Genomic DNA, 27,932 nt, shown 5'->3' on the forward strand with positions numbered 1-27,932 from the left:
CAGCTCCCGCCTTATGGCCTGGGCAAAGCAGCAGAGCATAGCACAAGCGTTGAGGACTCTGCTATCCACACACAGCTTCTCACTCCCAACTTGGACCTGGCCTACCCCTGTCCTTGAGGCCATCTGGTGAGTGAGCCTTTGGATGGAAGATCTCTCTTTCTCTCCCTGTCACTCCTCTATCTTCTGTAACTCTGACTTTTAAATCAATCAATAAATGTTTTTATCTTTAAAAAAGCATGAAGTAAGCTAAAGGTTAACAATATTTAATGTATGGAGTGTTTCCTAAAAACACTCTTTGTAAAAGGGCAAAGAATGATTTTGGGGCGGGGAGGGGGACGGGGGTTGCTTCCAGACACCACATACATAATTTGTCAAAATTGAGAATATTTTCCCAAGTTGATTTTTAGCAGCAAAAACTTTTTTCCCATCTAAACAGAAATCTGTCACAGACTAAGCTTTTAAAATTTTTCCTATCAAATAAGTGATGTGCCATAATATATATCTGTGAGTTAGGATAGTAGAGCTTGAGAAATCACTTAAAATCTTGGAAAACAAATTTAGAGCAAAGAGGTGATGGCACTGGCATGGTCGTTACCATGAAGGACTGTTTTCTATTTCTTTCATTCCTGAAGGACCTACTGTTTTAAAAGACTTTACATTGGCCTGTTTAACAGTCAAAATGGTAAGACAAATTAAGACACTAAGATTACTTGTCACAGAGAATTTTTACTAAGCAAAAATAATCAGTGCTACTTCAATGGAAAATTCAGGAAAAAAAAATCAGAAGAGATCTTGAACCAAGCCATTGTTTCAACAGGTTCCTGGAGCCCATGCAAATCTTTTATTCAGAGCTCAATAAATGCCTATGAAAATAAGAGTGATAAAAGTAGAGAATCCTAAAATGGAGGTCATGAAGAGTGAAGGATAGTTACCACATGTGTTGATTGTAGAGCTAAGTGAAGCAGCTCCAGTGGAAAGGCCGCCTTTTGAAACTGCGGAAGCCACAGAAGGTGAAGAAGATGCAGTTGGGGTTGTAGAGGAGGCTGTAGAGGATGGTAACCGCTCTCCAGACTCCATATCTAAGAGAAGCAGAAAATGTGAATTCTCTGTTAGTGAAACGATTCACAAGAATTAAACGGTTCACAGCCTTTTACGTATTTTCAAAACATAGATTTTAAAATTCATGTTATTCAGAAAGATACAACATGGATACAAGAAGTGTAACAAATAACACTGCTATTGTTTGAATATGGGTTGTTCTCACAGAAACTGGGGTTGAAGCTAAATTCTTCAAGGTGTCAGTGAGGAGATGGGTCCTTTAAGAGATAATGGAGGGCCCGGACTGGTAGCCTGATGGTTGGAATCCTCGCCTTGCACTTGCAGTGATCCCATATGGGCACAAGTTCATGTCCCATTGCCCCGTTTCCCCTCCAGCTCCCTGCCTGTGGCCTGGGAAAGCAGTAGAGCATGGCCCAAAGCTTCTGGGAGACCCAGAAGAAGCTCCTGGCTCCTGATTTCAGATGAGCTCAGCTCCAGCCATGGTAGCCACTTGGGGAGTGAATCAGCGGATGGAAGCCTTCTCTCTGAATATCTGACTTTCTGATAAAAATAAATAAATCTTAAAAAAATAAAAAGAGGTGATTGAGTTGTTGGGAGTGATTACTGCCTGTCTGGAAGGACTGGCTGTGGATATTTTAGGAGGCCTAGGCTTTCCAGTTCTACCTTGCCCTGAGATGAATGCAATTTGCGACCCTCATCAGACACAGCCACCAGATTCTAACTTTTCCTGCTTCCAGGATGGTAACCTAAACAAAATTCTTTTCTTTATAACTCACCCAGAAAATAGGTGAAGAATGATACCAATTTATGAAATAAGCCTCATCTTAAGTATATAAAATTCTTTCACCTTAGGTTTGCAGAGTTTTCCATATCCAACACCTTAGTGAAATGAACTTGTTATGTTCTTATTCTTAAGTCACCTCATTATTTGTTCACTTGTAATGTAATTATTCTAATTATCAGATTTAAAAATCTACTGAGTGTATAGTAGCTTGTCTTATAAATCCAGAGACATGCATGTTTGTCTTATGGGTACAGAAACCGACCTGGCATTCCTCAACACGGTCAGTACTTCTATCCCACACTGCAAAGGGAACCAGATTACAGGTGCTCACTAATTCCAAGTCTATATGATTTCACAAGGGCCTTATTATCACCCTTTTATAATGACCAAACCATTGCTAACCATCTTAATTTGCTTAGCAAATAATACCTGTAAGAGTTACAAGGTTGATACTAAAAATCCAGAATATAAGAAATTGCAATGACTTTAATAGTCTGTGAATATATTCATCCCATAATTAAGCAAAAAAAAAAACCATTAAATTTAAAAATGTTTTACGGAATAGACAATCCATATAAAGTAAAAAACTGCTATTCTATAAATGAATTTATGATAAGGAACATGTAAAATTTCACCATTTAAAATAATCTTACTGAAAGATTAATATATCGAGCTTTATAGCCAACTCATACAATGACTATATATTTTTGACGATAAGCAGTCATATTTCATTAGAAAGTATTGACTAATTACAATAATGCAACATTAATGGTTAAATATTGATTGAATCCATAAAGTATGTGGACACATTTTCTCTCAAAATTGATATATATGGGGATGGTAATGTGCATTGACACAAAGTATTATTAGTAAGACCATTTCATAGAGTTTTCCTATCATTTACCACTTCTTCATATTCCGGCACGGTTGGCAATCAATCACTTGTACAGATTATGATAAAGCTATAGTAAGTATGTGTTACTCTTGATGCCTGCAGGTTAAACCATGCCCCTACTCAGTACTTCGAATGTAGACATTACATACTATCAGGTCCCACTCTCCAACCCTCCTTCCTTGTCTTCCTTCTGGATTAATATGAACTTGCTGAACTGACTAAGGGGGTGCTGCAGCTGCCCCTCCGAGGTTCTAACATTGCACTCACGAGGTCATTCACTTTTCTGGTAGGTAACACCTTAATGGTCAGTATTGCCTCGAGTGATTTCACTTTGCGCAATTTCAAATCTGGAGTCAGGCTGTCCCCAGACCGACTGAAACCCATCATAAAAACTCCCTAAATAAAATGGAATTATCAACCAATCAAATGAAGGCCGTAAGTATCACTGACCACTTGGAACTTGAACAGGAACTGAACACGCATATCTCAGGTTCTAGATTCTACTTTTCAGAACCTACTCTATAGAAGTAAAGGACCAGGAGGTAAGAAACTTGCTACACCATAACTGACAAATAAAATTTAAACCTGTAATGAGAAAGAGTAGTCTAAAACTAGTAGTTTAAGTTGGGGCCTTCATTAGTTTCAGGAAATATATAATTTTCCACTTTTTACTTTTTGGTTCATTTAAGTGAGAAGAGACTTAAAAAGAACATGTGTATGTAGCCATTTCATTTCAAAGTTACATAACATATACTATTATTCATGCATTGTTTCATTTTAATTATTTTGATTCAACATATGTATATGTATTTTTTTCAGTTAGTATGATATCCTAAGTATGGGAATATTCTCTATGTATGCAAATGACTACTTTTTTGCACTAGCCCTAAGTTATTTTCTTTGTATTTTGTTAAGAATTTCTTCATTCAAGTGGCCAACTCCATGTTCACAACTCCATGTTCACCATACAATTAAAGAGTATTTTGAATATATTTTGTAAAAGTTTAATAAATTTAATCAATCCTTGCTATTCAAAAAAGAAGAGTCAGGGCTAGCATTGTGGCAACATTTGGTTAAACTGCTGCTTGCCATAATACCCACAACAACCACGTCAGGGTACGGCTGGACCAAAACTCCAGCTCCTTCCCCAACATGGATGGGAGAGACCCAAGTGCTGTAGCCATGACTACCGCTTCCCAGGATGTGCATGGAGTAGCAAGATCAGAAAGAAGCAGAAATGGGTTTCAATCCCAAGCACTTGGTTATGCAATGTGGGTGTGTCAAGGTGTAGTCACATCCACTGCATCACAGCACTTGCTAACCAGATCGGGTAACTGGTACTATCAGGGAAAAGAAACATTATCGTGAAAAACTGCTTCGACATGAATAATGGAAGAAAAAAAATGTAGAAAAGAAGAGAGAGATTTTAAATGATTTGATTCATTATTGATCGTTCCCATGATCTAAACTCAATCAGGGAAAACTCTGAAACCAAACCATCCCAACTTCTCCACTAAGGAAACTTTGGGAGACATTCTGATTGTCACAGCTCAGAGGGCAAGTATTGAGTGGGATGCTGTAAGGAGAGCGCCCCACAAGAATTATCCAACCAAGCAAGATAGTGGTGCTAAGCATGAGAAACCTTGATTCTAAATGATCAAAAAGTACATTATTTAGAATTCATCTCGCCAAACCATTCACATAGCAATTTTACGTAATTACAATAGTAAGAGGATTTAAGCTGATGACACAGAGCCACTGTAATAAATGATAAAATTGCATTCACATGTCTTTTGCAAGTTGTCCAATTTGCTTAAAAACACTAGCACGAGACCAATTACTGAATATCAAAATGCTCGCTCACTGTGGGTTAAAAAAAGTTTTTATATTTTATGAAAATAATATTTACCTATAACAATTCTGAGAACAGACAAAAAAATCGGAATTTGTGAAAATCACATACCACAATTTTCCCCGCATGATGATTTTATTGTACTACAAAAGATTCAGTGATCAGTTGTTAATAATATTTCTGTTGAAATTCATGTATAACAAATATTCCTTTACTGTGTAACCACAGTTTATGAACACTGACAGCTGGCAGGTGTAAACCAGAACAGGTGCGAATAGGGACGGGCAAGTCATGTTGGCCAAGAAGGGTAAACATGATCGGCTCCCTGCCTTCCAGCTGCACTCCTGCTTCAGTGTTTCAAGTGTGGCTACAGAACAGATCAAGAAACTTTAATTCTGAAACTACATACAAGAACACACTTAGATATTACTCTCTGTGGGAGTTTAAAGCACAAAGCTCTTTATTATATAATTTCAAGAGAAATACACTAAATAAGAAGAGTACATACAGTACTTCAAGATATCAAATAGCAATATCTGTCAAGGGATTTTGGAGGGAACAGATGAGGTAGAAAAGCCTTATGAGGAGACAAAACAATTCTCTGAAAATAGCATGTTAGTGGGAAAAGAACTGTATTTAAAAAAAATTTTTTTAAATGTATTTACCAATATTTTCAGGAAGTCACTCAAACACATAAGTATGGCATTTTGTGATTTAAAACATAAACAGATTAACTGGACTGATATCCTTTGTCATTGGACACATTTTAACTGCCACTGTAAACATTCAATTAATTACACCCTCCAACAAAGCTGTTGGTTATTAGACTCTGTACTCTAACCAGTGACCTGAAACAAGTTTCACACTCCCCTACTACTTCTAGTTACCTTACAAGGAAAATGATGAGACTGAATTAAACTACCTCTCAAATGCCTAACAGAGCATTATGAACTTAGTGGTTGAAAAACAACCCCTTCTTGAAAAACGAAGCAAAACAGACAGACTGTATTCACATATTTAACAGCTAAATTCCATTTTCTTCTTTATCCTTCCTTTCAATGGCTCAATTTTATTTCTAAATGTGTATCATGTTAAACTATAGATTTCTGCTAAATCTTTTAAAGATTTACTCTTGTCTTGTTTATACCTCAAGGGAACTGATGATAAGAAAATTATCCAAGAGTAAAGCGCAGGTTTTCATACTGCTCAGTAAATAATCTATCCAGAGAGTATTCTTTCCTACTCAAAGGATTAACCTCCTTCGCAATCAGAGATCTGTGTGGCAGAGGTTATCCTACAACATATGAAAAATATATGCAAGAATGTTAAGGAAAGATGTGAATAAGATTTATCATCTATATATCTACTAAACTGAAGCATAGGTTATTCTCTGAATTCAAATATTGACAAGACAGACATATCAATCAAGGATACAAAGGTTATATAGATAACGAGAAAGACAATGAATAGTTGATTTTTTTTTCTATCAATGCAAGGAAGAACTCCACGGAACAAGAAAATGACCTAAAGCTATACATAACTAAGAAAACAACAAAAAATTTAACCAGAAAACATGTGAGACCAACACACAAGAGACTGAATCAAACAGAGAACCAAACAGAAATATTTTACTAGGAAAATATACAGACACATCAGATGCCCAGGGAACAAAGGCCCTAACTCCCAAGTGTCTGAGGCACCTAAATAAAATGTCCTTTCTCGTGGAGGAAGCAGAACTTGGGCAACAGGGGAAACAACATATTTCTTTTGTTAGGAAGTTATTTACTTATTGGAGAAACAGAAAGACAAGAAATACAGGTAAGCAGAAAGGAAGGTTGGAGGGAGAGAAGGGTGAGGGGACAGAAAGATAAAGAGATTATCATCACCCTCTGGCTGCCTCCCTTCCCAGAGAACCTCAATGGCTAGGGCTGGGCCAGGATGAAGCCAGTACCTGCAATACCATCCAGGTTTCCCTTGCACGTAGCACAGACCCAATCACTTGAACCACAACCTGCTTCCCACTAGAGAAGCTGGAGTTGAGAGCAGAGCCAGGATTTGAACACAGAACCCGGGTATGCTATGCAAGAGTCTGAAATGGTGTCTTCACTACCAGGGCGAACAGATGCCACATGACATATTTTTTCAAGAACAAAGTGAAGCTAAGAAGTAGCAAAAACAATGCAAGGAAAAGAAAAAAAAAAAATCACTTTATTCTGATCACCCTAATACTATGCTTGTCTTTCTAATAGTGCCTTTTCTTCTCAAATGTTTTGAAAGGAATTTGTCTTAGAAGTTTATTTCCACAAATATGCTCCCACAGTCTTAAAGATACACATAGGGATATTTATTAAAATGCAATAATTGCAAGGATTTTGAAAAACTCACATTTTCATCTACAAGAAATCATTACATTAGATTTCTAAATCTGTATGTTACCATGCAGCTATTTAAAAGCAATGAGGTAGATAGATATATGCGAGCAAGGTGCAAAATGAAAGAACAAGGAAGCGAAAAATTTACATAGTAAGCTCTACTTTTTCATAAAGACAAAACAAGGAGGGCTATATTCTTTCGTCTGTACTTCTGTAGCATATTTCTGAAGGGACCAGTACTGTGACACAGCAGGTAAAGCTACCGCCTGTGACGCCAGCACTCTATGGGTGCCAGAGACATGGCTGCTCCACTTCTGACCCAGATCCCTGCTGATGTACCTAGAGCAGCAGTAGGAGATGATTCAAGTGCATGGGCCCCTGTCACTCATGTGCAAGACCGATGAAGCTCCAGGTTCCTGACTTCTGCCTAGCTCAGGCCTGGCCAAAATGGCCATGCCCCTCTCTGTGCAATTCTGCCTTTCAAATAAATAAAACATCTTTAAAAAATAATAGTATTTCTGGAAGACCATACAAGGAACTGGTAACCATATATACTTCTAGGCAAAGGGACTTTGGAATTAGGTGCTGGGATGAGGTCGTTCCTTTCACTGGAGATCTTTTGGTTTTTACCAGCACGTTTTACCCCTTGATGTACCAATGGTTTGTAAATGCCTGCTCTGCTCTACAGAATTTCCAATTAGCTTAAGGTACATTGGAATAGAGATCTGGCTCTGGCCCACATGGTTGCCTGTCTCCATCAAATCTCTTTTCTTTTTTTAATATATCTTTTTCTTATTGGAAATCAATGTGTAATTTTGTTTGAAGAAATATCTCACTGCTTTAAAATAAGCTTGCAAAGCACTGGCCTAATGGATATCTATTTTTTTTTTCAGTTTATAGCAACATGGTCATCTGTCCAATTGTATTTACCGTTAGTTCAACATCTGGGTCCTCAGTTTTAAGTAAGAGGCATTCTCATTGTTCCCTGATCTAATCTCAGACCACTATACAACGTATCTTCAAATTCAACCTTATTCCCTCATGGAGGACATCTTTCTAATGCTGCAACCCAAATACCCAGGACACAACCAGTTTAGTCAATGACCTATGAGGGGATGTTGTAAGTGATGCATCTCGTCTATGTACTGTTCATTTTCAATTTCCTTGTGATGCCCAGCTCTTTCTTTCTCTCTCTCTTTCTCTTTTAAAGAGGACAGCAAAGGAATAAGTATAGAATACCTCGTGACACTAATTAGGAGGAATGTACTAGTGAACTTAGTGATTGACTAAGAAATGAATCTCAAAGATGGTAGAAACACAATTTTCTGCTCCTTAAAAATCTAAAAGCTAGTGGCATATATCCATCTCTTCCCTTTCTGTTAAAATGAAGGAAGTAGCTTCCTTGATACCCTCACTTGTTTTTTCAAATGTTTAAGGGACATTTTCCATTGGTCATTATCTTTCTTTTATGCATCTCCACTCTACTGGATCCTTTTGGTTATCCCCAATCTTGAAAGGCAATCAAAAATCCCTTGTGTAACCACTCATCCTCATTTAGCTGTCCCATTTTCAACCATGATTCTGAAATTCTTTATATAGACGGTTTCCACTTTTCTACTTTCCATTCACAATTTCACTCACTCAAATCTGGCTCTCTAAATTTAACTCTTATACATTTCGAAATGTGATTTTAGTGCTGGGATGAAAACATGAAAAGTAAGCAAAACCATATTCAATGAGTCTCTGGTCCTGTGTGAAAAGAATGCAAAATTCAACCAAGAGAGATGATTATAAGTTGGCAGCAATTTGATTAAGAGATTATAGCACAAATCAGATAGAAATCTGGGGAAATAAATCACAAAACTACCCTCATATTTAATGTGTGAATCTAAACCACCATTCAGGGGAGGTGGATGGATGGGAAGCATGTTCCCTCATTGGAGCCACCACGTCCAATCCATCACCTGTCTGTCTCAGTTTCACTTACATCATCAATCTTATATTGATTCATTGTCTCCATCTCTATGGCCTGATCTATGACTTTCACAATTTTCTCCACAAAAAGGGTTCAGCAAAAAATGCTCTATACTCAAAATGCCTGCTTTTGTAAAGCAAACGTTAGCTATGTACTTTTGTACAATGGCTGATTTGAACAGTTGTTAGAGGGCCCATACGAGCTGCAAAGCCTAAACAATTATCCCATCTCTAAATAAGAAGTTTGATGGCTCTGCTCTAGAGCCTCGCCTACCAAGATTGCTAAAGGATCTTGTTTACAAACTTGCCCAAGAACTCTCATACTCGTGACTAAAATCTGCTCTTCACATAATAATCACTGTTGAAAATATAAATTAAACAATGAGCCTTTTTCTGTTTAACTTCAACATTATTGTGATTACACTAACAATAAAATTTAAAAATCACAGACAGGCTCCAGAAAATTCCTTCCATCTGTCTTTTTAGCATTATATAAGTATGTGCTCTTATAATAGCTCAATGATTCTAGACAAATGAGCTAAATGCAACAGATTTTTGGTGCTCAAGATTATGAATGGGGCCAATGTCATAGCATTGCGGGTTAAATCATCATGCGCAATGCCAGCATTCCACATGTCCACTAGTTCAAGTCCACACTGCCAACTGAACCTCTTGAAAACATGTCTGATAAATAGCAGAAGATAGCACAAGTACTTGGGTTTCTGCCATTCGGGTGGGAGACCTGGATGGAGTTGCAGGATCACTGCTTCTCCTTGGCCCAGGCTCAGCTGTTGAGACCATTTGGGGAGTGCACCACGGGATGGAAGATCAATTTTTCTTCTTTGTTCTCTCTCCCCTCTACCTCTCTTTCTAATTCTTTCAAATAATTTTTTAAAAAAAACTGTTAGAAAAACAATTTGCAAACAAGAAATGAAACTGAAGTTTTACAAAAAACTAGCCTGCTTCCCTCCACATTCTTATCAATATATTCTGGGGAAAAAAACGTGTGGAAATCAAACTGAAGGTTAAGATAAGCAAGATGTTCTTACCATTTTAAATTTTTGTTTCTATAAATTTTTAATAGTTTGGAACAAATCAAATCTACACACCAAATTTTTACTCAATTTTAGCGAAACTATTTAATTCTATGTTAGACAATATAAAATTGATAATGTAATATATTGAAAAACATGGAAATTGAAAACAAATCCATTTGATTTTGCATGGAACCAAAAGTACCACAAATATAAGATTGAAGGAACTACCAGAAAAATATCATCACTACTCTACTATTGAGAGCTTAATTTTTTTTATAACAGGAATTATGCTAAGTATTTTCACTTCACTATTTTCATATTAAGTAAACTCCAAGTATAATTATAATCATCATAATTTATTAATAATAATTTTCATATTGAGGAAACAAAGACATAGGAAAACAATATAACTTGGCATAACCAAATGATGTGAAGTGTCATGATCTCACTCCACTCCTTCTAAGAATAATTTTATTCTGGGTTGTGTTTCTGACTTGGTAGAGAGGATACTGGTTAAGACATCTGTGTCCTAGAACAGAGATCCAGATCTAATTTCGACCTCTGGTCCCTGATTCTAGCTTCCTGCCAAAGCATACCCACGAAGTCATTGCTGATAACTCGAAGTATTTGGATTCCCTCTACTCCTGTGGGCGGCTGGGAATGATTTTCAAATAAATAAGTAAATCGTGAAAAAAAAACTATGAAGGCTAACGACACATCAAAATCTGATCATTTCTATGGCCCACAAATAAGAGGTTGGTTAAATGAACTGAAATATTGATTTAAGTGAATAATAGTACCTAACAAAAGAAAGCATTCATAATAAAACACGAAGAAAAAAAGGCAGCTAAGTATGACCTACGTGTGCATAAAAATACAAGTAAAAAATAAAAATACATGAGTATGTTTAAAAAAAACAACTGAAAAGCAAAAAGAAGACATTGAGAAAACACAGGAAAATGATGGCAATGATTATTTCAGAATGGTGAAATTATGAGTTATTTCCATTTCTTCTTATGCTTTTCAGTCTACTCCAATGCTTTTTCTTAATAATTACTACACAAAAGTTGAAACACACTCTCTATTATTTAAGGGAAGGAAGTGACTTTGCAATGTAAATCCGACAAAAGACAAGTTCTCAATCCTGAAGTGATGGGCATCATATTGAGCTCTTTTACAGATGTGAACTGTGTCCCTGAAGACACGATGGGAAGATGACTCAATCAGTCTTTTATCCAATTGGCTGGAAAGAAAAGTGGTCAGAAATTCCAGAGCTTCATTTTCAGTTATGATTAACCAAATGCACCACAATATTACCAAGGACATTGAAAAGAGATAATTTTTCACTAAGGAATCACATATATTTTATAAACCAAACTGTCAGTGTTTTTAGCTAACTAGCTTATGGTTCATTGACCAGCCATTAAGAATATTAATCAAGCCATAAAGTCAACTTCCTCTCATGTATACTGCTCCTCTTATAGTGAATGGATAGCTTACTACATGATAGCGTCTTATTTCTCTTTGCTGAAAAATAGAAAACAAATGAGTTGCTTATTATTTAAGTTATCGTCAACACACTTGAAAGTAATGGGAAAACAGTAAAAACAATAAAAAAAGAAGTTAGTTAAACTAGTTAGAACTGGAAAATGCAATAAGTAGAACCTAAGAACCCAGCAAAGTAAATTATAAAATGAAGGTGATAAAGAGCCAATGAACTTGAAAAGAGAGCAATAGAAATTGTTCATTCTAAATGGAGAGAATAGACGTTAAAAAACAAATATTAATTTCTCAGGAATCATTGGGACAACAACAAAAAGTATGTTTAAGTACACATTGTTATAAGGAAAAAAATACACATGCAATACTGAAAACTCACAATGTTTGGTTAAAGCCAAATAATAATGACTAAAACCTAAAAAAAAAAAAAAAAAAAATCCCAAAGCAAAATTGAACTCTAGACAGCACTGGACAGCTTTCAATTGAGTATACTGCTTTTAAAAACCGGATCCAAAAATTTTTAAGATGTATTTCTCTGAAAGAGCTAGAGAGAGAGAGACAGAGACAGAGACAGAGATTTGGTCTGCTGGTCCTCTGCCAAGATAGCCACAACAGCCAGGATTGAGCCAGGAGGAAGCCAGGAGACAGAAGCGTCATTTGGATCTGCCATGTGGTTGGCATGGCCATTCTATGCTGCTTGCTCAGGCCATTGGCAGGGAGTTGGATGGGAAATAAAGCAACCAGGAAGGTGACACCCATAAGGAATGCTGGCATCGCAGGGGGTGGAGCTTTATCTACTATACTGCAATGCCAAACCTATGGATTCCAGTTTCAACATTTGGGGAAAGAAGTATTAGGTCTTGGGAAAGGACCAGAAAAGCATCAATTTAATTCCTAAAAATAGGATGAACCTCAAATTATACTGTTTCTTTCCGATTCTTTTTGAGTCAAAGACAGAAACTTTTACAAGGTTAACTTTTAATCAAACTTACGACAAATTTTTATAAAGAGTAGTATTCAAAGGATCATGCACCCAAATCTACGCTTTAATTCCATTAATGATACTAAACTTATTATAACCAAGAATCCTGATCTAAGAAAATGTAAATCAAAGCAGATAAAATTTATGATTTAGCCAAATCTTCCCTTGTCACAATTTTCAATCCAAACAATAAAGGTCTGATTCAATGTTCAATAACAATAGAATCAGCAAGCACAATGTGACCTCCCTCCTTTCACCTAAACCAAATCTTAGTATTACAGTTTCAGAATAAGGTTTCAGTTTAACTCCTAGAAGAGTACAAGATCAGAAGCATGGCTATTCACTCCACCTGCTACTTGTGGGCATGGCCAGCAGCTTACCTCGCCGTGAGCCCAGGCACAGCTTCCAGACCTACCTGTGGAGCGTGACCTCCGACCTGACCAGGAGGTCAAGGGGAATACACGTGGAACATGATCTGTGACATTACTGGAATGTCAAGGTAAACAGATGTGCCTTATAGCCAATTACAGTGTCTCTGGTGGGTGGAGGGCCTACCAGAAGGCTTCCTCCTGCCCTCCCCTTTCTTAATGTTTAAAGCCTGGGGCTCGGGTCCGGTGCAATAGCATAGTGCTTAAAATCCTTGCCTTGAACACGCCAGGATTCCATATGGGCGCAGGTTCTAATCCCGGCAGTCCTGCTTCCCATCCAGCTCCCTGCTTGTGGCCTGGGAAAGCAGTCGAGAATGAGCCAGGGCTTTGGGACCCCGTGGTCATGTGGGAGACCCAGAAGAGGCTCCAGACTCCTGGCTTCTGATTGGCTCAGCTCCAGCCGTTGCGGCCACCTAGGGAGTGAATCAACAGACAGAAGATCTTCCTTTCTGTCTCTCCTCCTCTCTGTATATCTGACTTCCCCCATGGGGCTCTGCCTGGCAGCTAGAGTCTTCCCTTTGTACTTGCAGTGATCTCTTACGGGTTCTGGTTCTAATCCCAGCCACCCTACTTCCGATCCAGCTCCCTGCTTGTGTCCTAGGAAAGCAGTTGAGGACAGCCCAAAGCCCTGGGACCCTGCAGTCATGTGGGAGACCCGGAAGAGGCTCCTGGCTCCTGGCTTCAGATTGGCTCAGCTCCAGCCGTTGCGGCCACCTATGGAGTGAATCAACAGACAGAAGATCTTCCTCTCTGTCTCTTCTCCTCTCTGTGTATCTGACGTTCTAATAAAAAAAAATAATAATCATAAAATTAAAAATAAATACATAAATAAATAAGCCCTGTAACTTGTGCATAATAAGGTGGACATTCTTCACCAACTTGTCTCCGGTGATTCCTATGGCCAAAAAGCACCACTGCCTCACTCTTGGTGACCTTGGGGCCTGCTCACAGGTTTAAACCCTCAGAACTGGCCTGTCAGAAGGACATCTTGAAAATCCAAAAGCCAGTTTTCATCACTCTAACATAGAATACATAAAACCATTATGCATCTCTGATTGACTTGCATTTTTCTCAGATTTCCATAAAGACAAATTGGCAACAAAATACACTTAAACTCTTTTATTCTGTATTAATATGAATGTGCATAAATCTCCTTAACAATTTGCTGTGGGAGTAGAAATCATGTTTTATTTCTCCAACACTTTCCACAGAGCCTTATAAGAGTATTATGCCCCAAACCGTTACTAATTAAATGTTTGCTAAATTAAAAAAATATATTAATTATTTACATGCCTTAATTTACATTGTTTCCTTAATTTATATTTTAAAACAAATTTATATAAAATATTATAAATATAAAATATAGATCTATATTTTAATTTACTTAATTTATTAAATTTTGGAAATACATATAGCTGGAAATGAGCAGTATCCTATTGTTTTTAAATCCAAACATTGGAATTAGTATTCTGTCAAATATAATAGCCACAGTTTCGCTGGCAGACATTTGGCATAGCAGTCATGATGTGCTCAGGATGCCTGCGCCCCATCCCAGACTCCCTGGGTTCCAGTCCTGGCTCTGATCTGCTTTTAGTTTCTCACTGTTCACCCTAGGAGGCAGCAGCTTATGGCTCAAGTACTTCGGTCTTCAGCTGTGCTTTGGTCTTTGGCACCACCATGCAGATCTGGCTGCTTCTGGCATTTGGGAAGTAAACCACTGCATGAAGTGTGGTCTCTGGGGCTTCCTTCCCTCTTCTTAAAGCAATAATACAAAAAGCACATGTATAATTCAAAAGCAGAATTCCATAAAAATACTTGAATTTCACTCTATTAACAATAGAGTAATACCCTGTTTTCACTCTTAAACAATATGGAATTTGTTGTATCATATAAATTTTTGCATCTGTATTTTCTGCTTTTAACAAAAATTTCAGTTTGTTTGCCAAAACCCAACAGTTCCTGTCATCTTCAACATTCATCATAGAATCAATGTTTTAATTTATGCCACGATATCGGACTAATAGCCTCAGAATAAAATCCAACAATACCAATCCAACAATAGAGTTACTGAAAACACGGGCATTCGATGCTAAGAATATAATCTACTAGGTTTATCTGGTGAAACTACAGTGTTTTAAAGTCATTTTAAATAGCTCTTCTCTGTATAGTTACATGGTCAAGAAGTTGTAAAACCAGCCCTAGGCAAGGCATTTCATTCTCATGATTAAAGACAGCATCCAATCTGACAGCAAGCCATTTTGATAAGCCAAAAATTCATTGCATCAAAAGCCATATCTAAATTAGTACTATCCAGTACGGTATCCATACATGACAGGCAGAAAATTAAATCTGAAGTCATTAAAGCTGCACAGTGGTCAGTGTGTGGAGTAGCAGCTACCGACACGTGGAAGGCATCCCATTTCAGAGCTCTTGGGGTTTGAGTCTCACTTCCACTTCTGGTTCCAGCTGCTGCTGTATACACCAGCAGGCAGAAGGTCATGGCTCAGGGACCGGGGTCCCTGCTACCCACAAACAGAAAGCTTGGATTTAGATCTGGGTTCCCAGCTTCACCCCAGCCAAGCCCCAGCTGATGAGGGCATTTGGTGAGTAAACCAGCAGGTGGAAGATTTTTCTCTGGCTCTCTTTCAAAAAGTGGAAATAAGTAAATAAAAAATCTTTAATGAAATCTAAATAGTCATACTACCATATGTCAAGCATCCAAAATTTTCACACCATAATTACAGTAAATTTCTATTATTTAGTACTGACCTAAATAATACTTTCCCTTAGATATTGAAATATTCTTATGTAGTAAGGAAAACTATTCCATATTAAATAAATAAATGATTAAAACAGTGAAAACATGAGCTTTGGGGCAGTTACTACTGTATACAGTTTTCTTGAAGAAGGTTGATGTGTAAAAAGTTATATCAGCCAGTTAAGATTTAGCCTATTTTCAGGGTATTAGGGTTTTTTTTTCAGTCTATTTACTGTTACCAAAATATTGGGAGTTTCAATAAAATCAATTAGAAATTATTAGAGGCAGCATTTAGCTTAATTATAAGTACTTACTTTAAAAAGCTGTTCTCAGAATATAATCTGAAACAACTCTCATCTCATCTTTCATTGTTTCCAAAACATTTGCACTCAAGTATCCCTACCACAAAGCACGAGAGTTTTGCTCTACCTCCAACACGGTAGGTCTGGTTATTAGTGTAGAAGAGGCCATCACATAAACATGTACCTGCTCTAAGGTGTCAGGGTATCTCGTTAAAACGAATTCATTACCAGGAAGGAGAGATGGCACCACAGAAAGGCAGCAGAGAAGGGTTTCTGTGCGGGATCCCCATCAGCCCTCCTGAGACGGTGAGGTCTCTCTGGATAGGAAAGGTCTCTCAAGGGTTGAAAAAGAAGCTGGAGCTTCGGTATTCCACTGTCCTTTCATGCTAGAACTTACATCACAATTCCAGAGGAACCCAATACTTGGTGAGCAAAGCAAAGGTAAATCACCACAGGGAACTCTGGCAACCGACTCGACACTTTCAGCCTTTTTATACATGGACTTTTCTTAGTCCTGGTTGCAGTGACACGTTAAAAACTGCAGGGTATAACGCAGTGGAGGCCATGAAACACACACACACACACACACACACACACACACACACACACACACACACACACTGAAATGCTCTGGGTAACTGACAACTTTTTTTAAAAAAGATCTATTTCTTTGACTTCTCATTAATCTATGTTTCCTATAGGGAAGCATAGAGAGATTTTTTTTGGATTCCTATTCATATTACTAATACCACACTACAGAACTCAGTTTTTTTTTTGTTTGTTTGTTTCGTTTTATTTCCACAGAACCGATTTGTATGAGAATAGTTCTGCAAAATCTGTAAGATCTCCTTAAGAATTAAGGGACCAAATATTCTCAACTATCCAAACACTCTTACATACGACAAAGAAATATGGAACATTAATTTAGCTGGGCACCTAAATGCTAATCTTCTACTCTGTTCACTCAGCTAATTAAGGATTCATTAAAGTTATTTCACTTAGATGCTACAAGTGATATCAATTATATAAAGTTTAATCATTCATGGAAACTTAAGGCTTTCAGAAAGCATTTAGTAAACTATAAAACATGCTATGTGCTTGGGATACAATGAAGTATCCCATATGAAGGCTTTATACTCTAGGAAGCTGGAGCAACTGTGGAGACCTAATTAAAGCCAAGTTTAAGCTTCTTGTAAGAACCTGGGCTAAGCAGCAGTCACTTTGGTACACTAACAGAAAAATAATATAGATTCAAGGTATGTCATGATGGGTGGGAGTAACAAAACCAAGTCAATCCAAGGTGAACAAGCAAGCTGCCCAAGTAGGGTGGCCGAGACAGAGATCAGTGTGGCTAGTACCAGCTTCCTTTTCTCAGCTCTGCTCTTTTGCTTTTGTTAGATTGTTTCCAGAGGCTTCTCTGTAGCCTTTCCAGTATCTATCCTTTTCTTAAATTTGAGCATTACTCTTTCTTGCAACATTACCGTTTTCTTGCAACATAAAGAGACCCATAGAAAACTTCCTAAACAGGTGGCAGGCACATGCTTGCCTTTTCTCGTTGTTGCTCATTAACACCACTGTGACACTTTCTGGTTTTCCGCGTAACAATCCAAATATCCTACTCCATTAAATACAGGCCCCAGAGTCACTTTATCCATAAAGCTGTATCTGGCTAATCCTAGGTCAAGACTTCCCACCTTTGCATTATAGAGCACTTAAGCTTTCAACCAGAAGCTGCTAATTATATTGACTTTTTGCTGCTTTGTATTTGTTTTATGAATTCACCGTATTGTTCAATACACAGCCAGTATGTCTTAGTAAGCCTTAGTTTGTAAATCAGTATAGCGGGATTCATTACATTTACAGAGAGTCTAACACACTTCCCGCTGCGTGCTTTGTTCTTCTGTTCGTGGCTGGGACAACAGAGCGAGGAAAACACCTTCATCTCAAAACACAGGAAGCAAGAGTGGGAAAATAGTGAAATAAAAGTCAGAATCTTTTCTTTATGTGTAAGTTAACATAGGAAAAGGAAGTTTAAAATATGGAGAGAATTTAAATTCCAGCAAGTTTCTTTCACAGGTCTACCTGAAGAGATACTTCACAGTGATACGAGGCTATTCTCTGTCAATCTGGCAGGGGAAACAGTGTCACTTTTACTTCAGTTCTGTAGAATTTGAGCTTATCTTTTTAGATAACAGTGAAATTTTTATTTTCATTTTTAGTTAAGATTTTCTGTTTTCCAGTAATTTGGGAGCAAAGGGTTTTTTTTTCCTTTGTGATATTAATAATTTCCAAAAAAAACGGTGAGGTTGGCAGAAGTTCAGAACTGTTGAATTGTCCAAGCAGTGCCCTCGGAGCATGCCCCACGTCGGGGACCCTGGCATGGGTGAGAGGCTGCGTGGGGCTTCTCTCTTTATCTTCCCCCCTCACCCCAGATACAGAAAAAGAGAATATGTAGAAACAATGGTTATACCCACTTTCCTGTAGCTCTTGACCTTTGTGCCCTAACCAACTATGTAAAGATTATCAAAAATAATGATTAAAAAAACACTCCAAATAACTGCTGACAGTACTATAATTCCATTTATCATTCTATTAAAAAAAAAATGTAGGGGCTGACGCCATGGCTCAACTGACTAAGCCTGCACCTTCAAGGACCAGGATCCCATAGAGAGGTCAGTTCATGTCCCAACTGCTCCACTTCCCATCCAATTCCCCGCCTGTGGCCTGGGAAAGCAGTGGAGGACTACCCAAAGTCTTGGGACCCTACAGCCATGTGGGAGACCCAGAGGAAGCGTCTGGCTCTCAGCTTCAGATGGGCGCAGCTCTAGCTGTTGCTCCCACTTGGGGAGTAAACCAGCAAATGAAAGATCTTTCTGCCTCTCTTTCTCTCTGGAAAATATGCCTTTCCAACAGAAAAGATACATTTTTTTAAAAATGTAGTAAATTATTAACTTACTCTTCAAAAGTATCCTGTCCATTCCCATCATATTTTCTGCTGTTTCATGACTTACATACAGTTGTCCTTGTCTTATTGCACTAACACGTTTCAATATGAATACTCCTAGTTTCTATTGGGAAGGATCAAGACCCTCTATGATAATACTGAGGCATAAATTAACCAGCTTCATATTACAAGGCCCCAGGAGAGCTTCCACTGGGGTGCTGTTTGGCAAAGTGGTTAAGACACCACTTCAGATGACCTTACCCTTATCAGTGAGCCTAGGTTTGAGTGTAACTCTGTTCCAGAATTCTTTCTTAGCTCTGGCTGTTGTGGCTGTGTGGGGGGTCGAACCAGCATATGGAGGACCTTTTGTTTCTTTTTCTCTGCAAAATCTGCCTTTTAAAAATACAAAAATAGGGCTCATCATGATAGCCAAGTGGCTAAATCCTTGCCTTACAACCGCTGGGATCTCATATGGGTGCCGGTTTGTGTTCCGGCAGCTCCACTTCCCTTCCAGCTCCCGGCTTGTTGTTGGGGAAAGCAGCAGATGATGGTCCAAAGCCTTAGGATCCTTCATCCATGTGGGAGACCAGGAAGAGGCTCCTGGCTCCTGGCCCCTGGTTTTAGATCGGCTCAGCTGTAGCTGTTGCAGCCACCTGGGGAGTGAACCAGAGGGTGGAAGATCTTTCTCTCTGTAAAATCTGACTTTCCCATAACTAAAATCTTTAATAACATTAAAAATAAAAAGTAAAAGTACCCAAGCAATGAAAGCATATGTCTACACAAAAACCTATGCATGGACAATTTGAGCTGCTGTTTATAATGGACAAAAAGTAGAAATAGCATAAATCACCATCAACTTACAAGTGGATAATATGTGTTGCATACATACAATCAAATATTATCCCACCATAATAAGGAATGAAATTGAAGCCAGTGTGACACGGACACCCATTCAGTTCCAGTCCCCATTGCTCCACCTGTGATCCAGTTCCCTGCTAACGTGCCTGGGAAAGCAGCTGAGGAAAGCGCAGTGCTTGTGCCCCTCCACCCCTGCGCCTAGGAAAGAAACCCGGCCCAAGTCCCTGGCTCCTGGCTTCGTATGGCCCAGCTCTGACCATGTGGACATCTGGGCAGTGAAACTGGATCTCTCTCTCTCTCTTACTTTTTACTTCTCTGTAGCTCTGGCTTTAAAATAAACAACAACAAAAACATCTTTAAAAAAAAGAAATAAAGCAATAATATGTGCTACAACATAAAAGAACATTGAAAACATGGAGGTGAGTGAAAGTAACCAGTGAAAAATGAGTAAAAATGATGTGACTCCATTTATGCAAACTTTCAAGAAAAGGCAGCAGAGTATCTGCTACAGCTGCCAGCAGGCTGGTTTCTCTTTGGGATGATGGAATGTTTTCACTGTTTGTGGTGATGGTTGCTCAACTCTGAATAAAAATGAACCGACTCCTTTAAGTGACAGAAGTTATGGCACATGAATTTAATCTCCATAACACTGGGCATTTTTCTGGGTTTTTTTTTTTTTGTCTTCAGATTAGGGCTGTCTCCCTCCCAGATGGGCATTGGCAGGTATTTGGAATCAGGACCACAGTGGAGACTCAAACTCAGTCACTTTGACACAGGAAACAGGTATCCAAAACAACATCTTAATTACTTAGGTCAAACACTTGCCAAGCTATTTTAGTGTTTAAGAAAATGAACATTTAGAATTTCTCAGTAATAGAATGCCATGAACTTAATGGCACTAACACTTTATAAGTCAATTTCCCCTATGCTAGAGTCCATATGCAAGACCGAAGGCAGAGGAAAGATTTTTGGTCTAGTAAGATGCTGCTTGAGATACTGGGATTCCATATCAGAATGCCTCATTCAAATCCCTTCTCTGCTTCTGATCCAGCTTCCTGCTCATGTGAACCTTGAGAAGGCAGCAGATGATTGTTCACGTATTTGGTTGCAGTCACAAAAAAGGAAGACCAGGATTAGTTCTGGGTTCCTGGCTCTAGCCTGTCCCAGTCCTGGCTGTTGCAGCCTTTCAGAAAGTGAACCAGCAGATGGAACGTCTCTGGCTCTTGGTCTCACTCTCTCTGTCTCTGCCTTTCAAACAGAGCAAAAATATATAAATCAAAATTTTTAAAAAGACCTATTATAGCATGCCCCTACTATGACATATTAACACAGTAAACCAAGTCACTTATAAAACTCTGAGACACTCATCCATTTAGTTAATCTGTGTCTAAACGGCACTTACATATTAAAAAAAAAAAGAAAGAAAGAAAAGAGAGAATGAGAGAAAGGAAGGGAGGCAGAGAGGAAGGAAGAAAAAACAAGTAAAAATTTGTTATAAAGTTGTATTGACTCAGTTTGGGGACTAACAAGTTTATCCCACACTTCTAAGTACTTGCCAAACTTGTTTGACAACCTTATTCCAATTGCCATGTGATTGCCCAGATTTTCATAAAGGATTTTCAAAAGGATTTAATAGAGGTAAATAAGCCAGAGATGCTAAATACATAAACTACACATTCTCTTTTGTTAAGTCTACTTCCTAAATATCATCTATTCTTGTTACCGTTTTGACACAATCCTAAATTAGTTCTTATCAAAACTACTGCTGTGACCTTGTAAGACGTTTCTACATCATTTCTCCAATCCTCCTCCACACAGCCAACAGTAATCGTGTGTGTTCAATGCAGTAATCCTTTAAATACAAAAACCTGATCCCGCCACTCCCCTGCTTAAACCTTCATTGTATCCATGTTGCTTGTATGAATCACATCTCAAATGTTGTGCTAGGCATAAAAACCTCTGCTTAATGGGCCTCTGAATTTCTCTTTCACATTCTTTTCTCGTATATTAGATGCTTGCTCTTCACAAATCCATTACAGGTTTTCCCATATCCATGCCATGTGGTTTTGTACATGATGTGTGCTGTCCGACAAGGGTCCTCCCCTGAGTCCTTGTCATCCTCCTTCACATATCCTGGGCCGGGTCTCATGCATCACCTCTCTAGGGAGCCCTTGGGACTCACAAGAAAGCAAGAGGTATTCATTTCTCGCTGTTCTTGGATATTCCCTAATCAGACCACTTACAACACTGTACTACCTAGCAACCTTCTACTGAGTATCCAGCTTCCTACCTCACTGTGGGATCTTTGGAAAGTCAAGCCTAATGTTATCACTGAAACCTAAAATACTATTAGAACATCATAATAAAAGATTTGATAAAAATTCATAATAGGGCCCAATGAAATAGTGTAGTGGTTAAAGTCCTTGCCTTGAACACGCCAGGATCCCATATGGGCACCAGTTCTAATCCCGGCGGCCCTGCTTCCCATCCAGCTCCCTGCTTGTGGCCTGGGAAAGCAGTCAAGGACGGCCCAAAGCTTTGGGATCCTGCACCCGTGTGAGAGACCTGGAGGAAGCTCCTGGTTCCTGGCTTTGGATCAGCTCAGCTCCAGCCGTTGCGGCCGCTTGAGGAGTGAACCATTGGACAGAGGATCTTCCTCTCTCTCTCTCTCTCTCTCTCTCTCTCTCCTCCTTCCTCTCTGTATATCTGACTTTCCAATAAAAATAAATAAATCTTTAAAAAAAGAAAATTCATAATAATCATTAGAGATTTATGTAGGAATTTGAAAAAAGTATCCATATATTTCTCATTTTTTCTAGCAACAAATATTGAAGTTGGTAAATTTCAATATTATTTCAATTATATATACATAAATATAATATAATAATATAAACAATATATTATATAATATATTATATTATTTAATATAATATTTTTATATTATATATAATTATAATAATATATCATATACTATATATATAGTATATATATATAGCCAGTTTTTTTAAGATTTATTTTTTTTAATTATTATTATTTTTTTTTTATTGGAAAGGCGGATATACAGAGAGGAGAGACAGAGAGGAAGATCTTCCGTCCGATGATTCACTCCCCAAGTGAGTGCAACGGGCCGATACTATGCCGATCCGAAGCCAGGAGCCTCTTCCGGGTCTCCCACGCGGGTGCAGGGTCCCAAAGCTTTGGGCCGTCCTCGACTGCTTTCCCAGGCCACAGGCAGGGAGCTGGAAGGGAAGCAGGGCTGCCGGGATTAGAACCGGCGCCCATATGGGATCCCGGGCGTGCAAGGCGAGGACCTTTAACCACTTGCGCCACCGCGCCGGGCCCTATATAGCCAGTTTTTAAAAAAACAAGGAATATGGCCTGGTGCAGAAACTCCAGTCACCATGGTTCAGTAAGTTTAGTGAAATGAAAGCCGTTTATGATACTTTCTCTCTTACACATTTTCTCATTCATTTAAATTTTTATCCCATTGACTCCTTATCTTCTTGCCTACTGAGCAGTGCCAAAATTTAAACATGCTTAATTATTTCATATAGTTATTTGCTTTGTAGACATTTCAAGGTTTGTTTTTTTAATTGCAAAGTCAGATATACAGAGAGGAGGAGAGACAGAGAGGAAGATCTTCCGTCCAGTGATTCACTCCCCAAATGACCGCAACGGCCGGAGCTGAGCCGATCTGAAGCCAGCAGCCAGGAACTTCCTCCAGGTCTCCCACAAGGGTACAGGGTCCCAGGGCCATGTGTAGTCCTTGACTGCTTTCCCGGGCCACAAGCAGGAAGGTGGATGGGAAGTGGCACAGCCGGGATTAGGTTAGAACTGGCACCCATATGGGATCCCGGCATGTTCAAGGTGAGGACTTTAGCCACTAGACTACTGCACTGGCCTGAGATTTTACTTTTAAACAAGTGAAACTATTTCCCAAAAGGGGCCTAGTGAAATAGCCTGGTGGCTGAAGTCCTCACCTTGCATGCGCCTGCATTCCATGTGTGTCTGTTCATGTCCCAGCTGCTCCACTTCTCTTTCAGCTCCCTGCATGTGGCCTGGGAAAGCAGTATAATGCAACCCAAAGCCTTGGGTCCTGTGAGGGAGACCCACAGGAAGCTCCTGACTCCTGGCTTTGGATCAGGAGTTCTGCCCATTGTGGCCATCTGGGGAGTAAACCAGCAGATGAAAGATCTTTCTTGCTATCTCTCCTTCTCTCTGTAAATCAGACTTTACAATAAATAAATAAATAGATAAATAAATAAATAAAATTTAAAAGTTTTTAACTCTTTAAGATAAAAAAGAAATATATAGTTCCCAAAAGATTTCTTGAAATCTACCTTTTGTTAATGATTTTGACAAACCATAATCTCATTCTCAGTTCCTACTTACAAATGAAAAAAAGCTCAGGCGACTCAAATTTATATTGAGGCAACTCGCCTCAGAGGCTTGTCCAAAAAGCAAAAAAGCAAAGGTTTCCACGAGCAATTCATGTCCACTCTCTCAAAATTGCTGGTTATTTCAAATTCCTTACGCATCAAATATACACATGTACTCCCCCTTGATGAGAAATTTAAAGGAATTTTTCAATTAGTCATCAAGAAATCACTCTCAAATGTCTTAAATAATATTCCCATCAGGATGACTGATTACATCTAATATTACTGCTTAGTTCTTTCTTGAAGCCGCAGCATAAATCATTCTCATTTGTGGTTCTGAGAAACTGTAGATCTCTCGAAGGGAAATTTATTATTAGGTCAAAAATTCCTTTCGTCCAATACTGCTTCTCATTTCCTGAGTCCAGTGGTTCTCAAGTCTCAGAATTCAGGTCTGCCATTTGGCACAGCTCTTGTAATTCATCTTCAACTCTCAGATTTTAAGCATTATTTCAAAGATGCCAATGAAGACGTCAGTAGTCTTTCTCAAGTGTGAAACCACATATGAAGCAAAATAAGTTAATGTGAAATAACTCCCCCAAATGGGAATAGTTTTAGTTAAATGTCAGTGAGTGATTTTTACTTAATAATGCAAATAAGATAACTAAAAATAAATATTTCAGCCAAGTGCAACAGCCTAGTGGCTAAGTCCTCGCCTTGCATGCACCAGGGCACCACGTTCCCATATGAGTACAGGTTTGTTTCCTAGCTGCTCTACTTCCCTTCCTGCTCCCTGTTTATGACCTGGGCAAGCAATAGAGGATGGGCCAAGGCCTTCATGCCCTGCACCCACCTGGGCGACCCACAAGAAGCTCCCAGCTCCTGGGTTTGGGTTGGCTTGCATTTGGATTGGGTCATTTCTAGCCGTTGCAGTCACTTGGGGAGTGAACCAGCAGACAGGGATCTTTCTCTCTGTCTCTCCTATGCGTAAATCTGCCTTTCTAACAACAACAACAAAAGATCTTTAAAATAAATAAATATTTTAGAAATGGGTAGAAATACACTAAGTTACATCAATTACTTATGGAAAAATCCACACTAGTTTTTAATGCTGCAGTCCTTAGGAGCTTGAAAAATCCAAATTCAGTGACCATTTCTATAAAATATTACAGCAAAACCAGTATTATGTACAAATAGAAGGTTTTGTCATTTTTTTTCAATTCACTTTAAGAAGTGGCTCTGCACAAATATACATGCTCTTAGGCAAAACACATACATTAGGCTTTCCACTTTAAGTACTGTTATATGTTGAGTCACTCTTTGTTCAGCCTGACTGTGACGTAGCGGTTAAAGCTGCCACCTGTGATGAAGCCACCCCACAGGGCACTGTTTCAAGTCCCAGTTGATCACTACCAGTTTACTTCCCTGCGATGGTTAATGTACCTGGGAAAACAGCAAAAGATGACCCAGTGCTTGGACCCCTGCCACCCTGTGGGAAACCGAGAAGATGCTCCTGGATCCTGGCTTTGGTCCTTGCAGTCACCCTGGGAGTGATCTAGCAGATTAAACACCTCTCTTTCTCTCTCCATTTTCCCCTCTCCATCTTTCTCCCTCCCTTTCTCTCTCTATGTAGTTCTATCTTTCATATACATAAATTAAAAGATAAAATAGTTACAGAGTTTCTGTTTAGACTTATTTAAAATTTGGAGGGCCCAGTGCAATAGCCTGGTGCCTAAATCCTTGCCTTGCTTGCACCAGGATCCCATATGGTTGCCAGTTCATGGCCCTGCTGCTCTACTTCCCATCCAGCTCCCTGCTTGTGACCTGGGAAACCAGTAAAGGCTAGCCCACAGTATTGGGACCCTGCTCCCACGTTGAAGACCCAGAGGAGGTTATCTGTCCCCTGACTGCACATCAGTTTAGCCCACCACTGTGGCCACTTGGGGAGCGAATCAGTGATCTTTTTCTCTGTATTTCCTTCTCTCTGTATATCTGCCTTTCTGATAAAAATAAATAAAACTTTAAAAAGTTTTGAAAATAGTAGTGATGGCTGTAAAATAATGTGAATGTAATTGATGCCACTGAGTTTTATTTTAAAAATTATCAGCATCCTATATATTATGTTGTGCACATTATACCACACTTCAAAAATTAAAATGGAGTATTCAAAAAACATGAATAATATATTTACGTGGGTAAAAACTGTAAACAGGATGTGTTAATTACATCCCAATAAAACTACTTTATGAAACTAATCATTGAAATCTTTAATGCATGCCGCTCTTACCATTGTTTCTTTCCATTAAAGTAACCTTCCCTGGTCAGTGTAGTCACCCTTTACTGTTAACCCACAGTATTTTGCTTAAGTAACTCTTTAGCAATTAATCTTATCCGCCTTTGGGCATTGTGTGTTTATAAATTATCGAAACTCATTTAATATTTCATAATGCTTTCCTCACAAAGCTAGATCAGTTCAAATTATCAACATTCATATTTGTATTTTATTTACCAAACCAGAGGAGTAGATTAGACTATCAAATCAGGACCTTGGCTCCCTTACCTCTTCATGACACCAAAAAATAATATCTAGACTTACACAATAAGATGAAAATTTTAGATGAAAATTTTAAAATTTAAGATGAAATGTCAAGAGGAAGCATTTCAGAAAAATTAATAAAAATACTCATTCCCTAAGACTTGTAATTAAGAACATAATAGATTTGCTTCAGTATAACTATAAAAATTGGCAATAAGTTGCTTTAAAGATTTTGATTGACTAGTCATTTTACTTTTTCTTGACAGAACTAATGTTACCCCTATCTGAACAAAAATGGTTTTAAAAATAATACAGAAACATTTAAAATGATATTTTATGCCTAAGTAGAAATTTTCAGAATATATTTCTAAACATGAACAGCATTAAAACATGAAATTACACAAATCACTTAGTTATAATTAAAAAAAGATGTTTTGGGGGTCCTGCACAGTAGCCAGTGGCTAAAGTGCTCGCCTTGTAAGCGCTGGCATACCATACTGGCACCAGTTATAATCCCATTGCAGCCACTGCCGCACTTGAGGAGTGACACTGTGGACGATAAATCCTTATCTCTGTCTCTCCATCCCCTCTGAAAACCTGCTTTTTCAATAAAATAAATAAATTCCTTTAAAAAAAAGATATATTTTTTGCCAAACAAAAGCTTTTGCTATTTAGTTAATGATTACAGTGAAGTTAAAATAAGATTTTTGAAAAGGTTTTCGATTAAGGTACTGAAGTATAAGAAACGGAAAGGAGAGATGAATGCTTTTTTTGTGTGTGGTTTCTTAAAAAAAATAGCACTAATTTTGAGAAATGTCCACACAACAGACACACGGTGAAGCCATTTGTTTATAGAGAGAAATATAAAGTCCAGGAATAAGCCTTATCTGTTCCCACATCATATGCTTAAGATGACATTTTAGATTCCCAGGCTATTTTAGACTATAGCAGGAGTTTGTGCATTTTTTGATCAATTGAACCATTTGTTTCCTGTGCAACATGTTCTGTAGAAGGATTTCTTCCCTGCAGTTTGTTTGAATGACTTGCTCTTTACCTTTTAAAACATATCATAAATATAAATACATAGTATTAACTCAAAGTTTACAAAATAGTATTTTGGGTGCTGATATGTTGCCAGTTAAGCCACTGCCTGCAATGCCCACATACATCCCATGGGTACAGGTTCTGATCCTGGCAGCTGTCATGGCCATTTAGGGAACGAATGAGCAGATGAAAGATATCTCTGATCTCCCTGTCTCTCTACCATTAAAAATA

The 27,932-nt window shown here is 38.4% G+C and overlaps 1 protein-coding gene across 5 annotated transcripts in view; it reads right to left on the reverse strand.

Annotated features, from left to right (window-relative positions):
* BAZ2B (bromodomain adjacent to zinc finger domain 2B) overlaps nucleotides 1-27,932 on the reverse strand; it is a 239,784-nt gene that overhangs the window by 110,681 nt on the left and 101,171 nt on the right. For all 5 annotated transcript variants that reach the window (XM_040971612.1, XM_040971610.1, XM_040971611.1 and 2 more), the window contains exon 3: nucleotides 933-1,079. In XM_040971612.1, the coding sequence (XP_040827546.1) occupies nucleotides 933-1,077 (145 nt within the window). In that variant the 5' untranslated portion in view covers nucleotides 1,078-1,079. The remainder of the gene's footprint in view (nucleotides 1-932; nucleotides 1,080-27,932) is intronic.

This window comes from Ochotona curzoniae, unplaced genomic scaffold (assembly GCF_017591425.1).
Source record: "Ochotona curzoniae isolate NIBS_2020 unplaced genomic scaffold, NIBS_Ocur_1.0 contig_2210, whole genome shotgun sequence".
Classification (NCBI taxonomy): domain Eukaryota; kingdom Metazoa; phylum Chordata; class Mammalia; order Lagomorpha; family Ochotonidae; genus Ochotona; species Ochotona curzoniae.